This window comes from Benincasa hispida, chromosome 6 (assembly GCF_027475165.1).
Source record: "Benincasa hispida cultivar pf3 chromosome 6, pf3_genome.v1.1, whole genome shotgun sequence".
Taxonomy (NCBI): domain Eukaryota; kingdom Viridiplantae; phylum Streptophyta; class Magnoliopsida; order Cucurbitales; family Cucurbitaceae; genus Benincasa; species Benincasa hispida.
The window spans coordinates 48,802,486-48,806,660 of NC_143483.1; the positions used below are offsets into that span (position 1 = coordinate 48,802,486).

The window sequence follows — 4,175 nt, forward strand, 5'->3', positions numbered from 1 at the left end:
ATAATGAAGTCCATCTCAACAACGTATATTACATCTCTTAATCTCTCAAACCCTCCCAAATTTGTAGACAAATAAAATTGTGTTGCCCTTACACAGAAGATTCTGTTGCCCTTGTAAAATCATAATCTTTGTATTACTTGTAATTTGTGTTTTCAAGGCTTGAATTATTGTACGCCTTTTAAATTATAATTCTATAGCAGAATTTGTGGATTAAATATAATAGATTTACAATCCATACATGAATAATGTCATAGCCATAGTGTTCGATGATGATATGTCATGTTATACTTTTTTACCGAAAAATGGATTTGGCAAGGGAACTTTAAAAAACGGACAATAATTGATAAAACGGACAGATCGGGCTTCAATGTCGGTTAAGAATCCAAAAAAAAAAAAGGCTTTAATGTCGGTTGCAACTGACAAGCTTTAATCACTAAAGACCTTTAATGTCATTTGCAACTAACATTAAAGGGCTTTAATAACACTGTCTTTAATGTTGGTTGCCAACCGACATTAAAGCCCAAATTTCTTCTAGTGCATGAGGCTCTTTTGTGGTGATGGTCATTTTGATTTTTCGTTCGTGAATGTATGTGGAGAGGAGATTGTGAAGACTTTTGGTTTCAAGGGTAAGTGTTCATCTAACCTTTCTTTCTCCTTTTATTGCATGCTGTAAAATATTTGATAATGCATAATGAGTTATGTGTTTTTTTAATTATTGTGAAATTTAAAACTGGGACACAATCCTCGCTTCCACATTGGATCTCACAGTCCTTCAATACGGTGGTTGGCGAATAGCACGAATAGATATTGGACAACTGATAACTTGTAGAAATACAAGTTATTTTTGCTCTTAAGTTGGAACAACTAAGGTTTTTAATGATAGATTCTCCTCATTTTTAGAAGAAATGCATGGATTTATTCAAACGTTAGAAAACTCATGCAAAAGAAGTTTTATTACTAAATATCGTGACACTAACGCATTGTATTGCAGGATTTCAATGCAAGGAATAATGCTAACGCATTAGACAAGTGCCGTAGGAAAAGCTTTAACGCATGGGCCATGTGTCGGAGGGAGTTCAACACAGAGAAGATTCATTGCTCCAGGCTGATTGTGTCACATCACCACTTGCAAGTATGGGCACCTGCAGCAAGCAGCGTTTGAAAAGATTCCACGCAGCAGGTAGCGTCTGAAAAGCTTCCGAGAGTCAGGCGGCTAATCAGGGCATGGACTTTAATGCTGCCCATTCACCAAGTGGACGTGACCAACGCCTATAAATAGATGAAGTCCCTTCAGAGTCCAGAAGTTCGGAAATTATCAAGTCCTTACTCTCTGTATATTGTAGTCATAGTTTTAGTTCTTAGAAGCTGTGATGTGGTGCCAGACGATCAGAAGGGTTGAGAACCACCACCACCGCCGGTCAGGGAGCAGAGGAAGCCATTATTGAGAAAGACACTTCATCCAATTCCTATACAAGTGATTGTACACAACGAGATTAAGCCAAGTAAATACAAGAGATTGTATTCTTTGGCTTGACTCAGTTTCCTTCATCTTATTTATCGCTTTCACTTCATTTGATTAAATATTGCTTTTGTAAAGACTCTCTGTTTCTTTATAAAATTCATATATTTGATCCATCATACTTGCCATTGTTTATTTCTTGTTTATGTTGAATGCATTAATACTTTATGCCAAACTTCATTCCAACGCTCAAGCCAACTTGACAGATTGGTAAAAAACATCTTTAACTTAGATTGTTCGAAAGAATAACTAAGCTGCATCAAGTAGGACGCCTAGTACAGCTAGAGATAGACTTACTAGTGTTTATTGTATTCTGTGTTAGACGCATGCATCCTAGATATAGGTTTTGTATGTTATTCGCATTAAGAAATGTTGAATGAAGTCTAACGCATGAAAAAAAGATAAGCAAATCACTCCATCTCATCCACATCATATCCTGGTTTGTGTACATTCATCTTAGACCAATGCGTCCATTTACATTAAACTCCATTCTCACATGATCCATCACTAACTACTCAACTCTTTTGCATCTCTTGCACAGGCACAAAAATTTAGTGTAAATAACACATTTCTCACATTTATTTAGCAACGTCTGCGTTTGGTTAAATGAATCCCTGAGTTCGACCCTGGACTTACCAGAAACCTAAATTAGATTTATACTTGGATCTGATTTAGGAAACCTTGAACATCATTAGGAGTTGTGTGCGTTCTATTGCATATATCTAACGCCCTAACGCATTACAATTACTTAAATGCATCAAAGCATAAACACATCACTTATACTTAGAACTTGTTCTTGCAATTTATTTTATACAAAATACTCCTAGAGCGAATCACAATAGCAACGAACAAGTTTATTTTTGGTGCCGTTGCCGGGGATTCAGAAACAAAACTAATCAGAAATTTCGTTTGTATTTGTTGTAGGAACACTTCGGTCGAGGGAGTATTACGAGTTAAGCCTAAGCTTGTGAACGTTTATGAGCAGGGAGAGCACTCTTGAACTCAGATACGACACCAAAATTGAAAGAACCTTCCGGCGTAGGAACCGATCCAACCGTCGTTGAAGGTTGAGGCAACAATTTCTCAGACAACAGAACAGGCAACGAGCAATGGTGGAAGAACAAGCAAATCAACAATTAGCTCATGCTGCTTAGAATCCAATCCTGATGGCGAATAGCAGCACGCGTCCCATGAGGGAGTACGCATCCCCTGTACTGTATGATTTCTCTTCAGGAATCATATACCCAACGCCAGATGGAACCAGGTTCGAGATTAAATCTGTTATGCTCCAAATGCTCCAGTCTGCTGGACAATTTGGGGATGGTCGTGGTGAAGATCCTCACGCCCACTTGAAGCGTTTCCTCAAAATCTGTAATTCATTTGTGATTCTTGGAATCACCTTAGAGGCGATTAGGTTGTCCTTGTTTCCCTATTCTTTGCGTGATGACATAAAACAATGGGTGAGCTCACTAGAGCCTGTTGAAATCACCACCTGGGAGAAGTTGGTGGAAAAATTTATGCAAAAATACTTCCCACCTACCACCAACGCGAGGAGGTGTCGAGAGATTATGAACTTTGAACAAGAAGATGCTGAGACCTTAAGTGCCGCATGAGAGCGTTTTAAGGGCTTGGTCAAGAATTGCCCGAACCATGGACTACCTCTAACTATCCAAATGGAGACGTTTTATGGAGGACTGAATAGAGCATCGCAGATGGCACCAGACGCAGCAGCAGCTGGTGGACTTATGGACAAATATTACATTGAGGCTATAGAGATACTAGAATGCACTGCTAAACACAATATGGAATGGGTGGATGATACGTATGATGGAAGAGCTGACGGGAAGAAGAGATCTCAGAACGTTAATTCTATCGATTCGAACGCAATAGCCACACTTTCTGCTTAAGTGGCTATGATGACTAGCCTTCTATAGAACATGACACTGGGAAATGCATCAAATCAGCAGAAGGTGAATCAGGTAGAGGCGTTTGGGCAGCCCATGGTTAGCTGTGTGGGCTGTGGAGATCCTCACTCTTATGCTGAATGTCCACAAAACCCTTAGTCAGTATGTTTCATAAAAAACAACTCATTCTCTAATACATATAATCCTGGATGGAGAAACCATCCGAATTTTTCTTGGACAGGAGGAATTCATTAAGAGCACCACCCAGGGGCGTACCATCAGCAAAGGAATGGACCACCGCCTGCATTTCAACAAATGCATCAGCAACATTAACGACCCTTTAATAGAGGAGGACAGGCGTCGAGCTTAGGATCTTCGCTTGAGAACCTATTGAAGGAGTATATAACCCAGAATAATGCGTTGCTGAAAAGTCAGGCGTCATCTATCAGAAACCTGGAAATCCAGGTAGGGCAGATAACGAGCGAGTTGAAAAGCAGGAAACCTGGAGTTCTACCTAGCAATACTGAAACACCTGGGAACAATAATGGAAAGGAGCAATGTCACGCGGTGACATTGCGAAGTGGAAGAGCTCTTGAAGAAAGAAGAATGAATCAAAGAAATAACAGTCCTAAGAACGCATCACACGTTCAATGGATCAAAAAGAAAGAACGGCCGAGACTACAAGCCATTTAGAACACAGTACGTCTAACGCGGGAAAGCCTGAAGTGACTTTGAACGCATCATTTCCTAGG

At 39.7% G+C, this 4,175-nt stretch overlaps 1 protein-coding gene and 1 non-coding gene across 2 annotated transcripts; one reads left to right on the forward strand and one right to left on the reverse strand.

Moving 5' to 3' along the window:
* Positions 1-2,685: 2,685 nt before the first annotated feature.
* LOC150035732 (uncharacterized) lies at positions 2,686-3,132 on the forward strand. Its single transcript, XM_090314412.1, has one exon. It carries the CDS (start codon positions 2,686-2,688, stop codon positions 3,130-3,132), a length of 447 nt encoding a protein of 148 aa, XP_090170538.1.
* On the reverse strand, positions 3,074-3,176 carry LOC120080663 (small nucleolar RNA R71). Its single transcript, XR_005482613.1, has one exon. It is a non-coding gene; the product is annotated as a small nucleolar RNA R71 (small nucleolar RNA).
* Between the last annotated feature and the right edge of the window lie 999 nt (positions 3,177-4,175).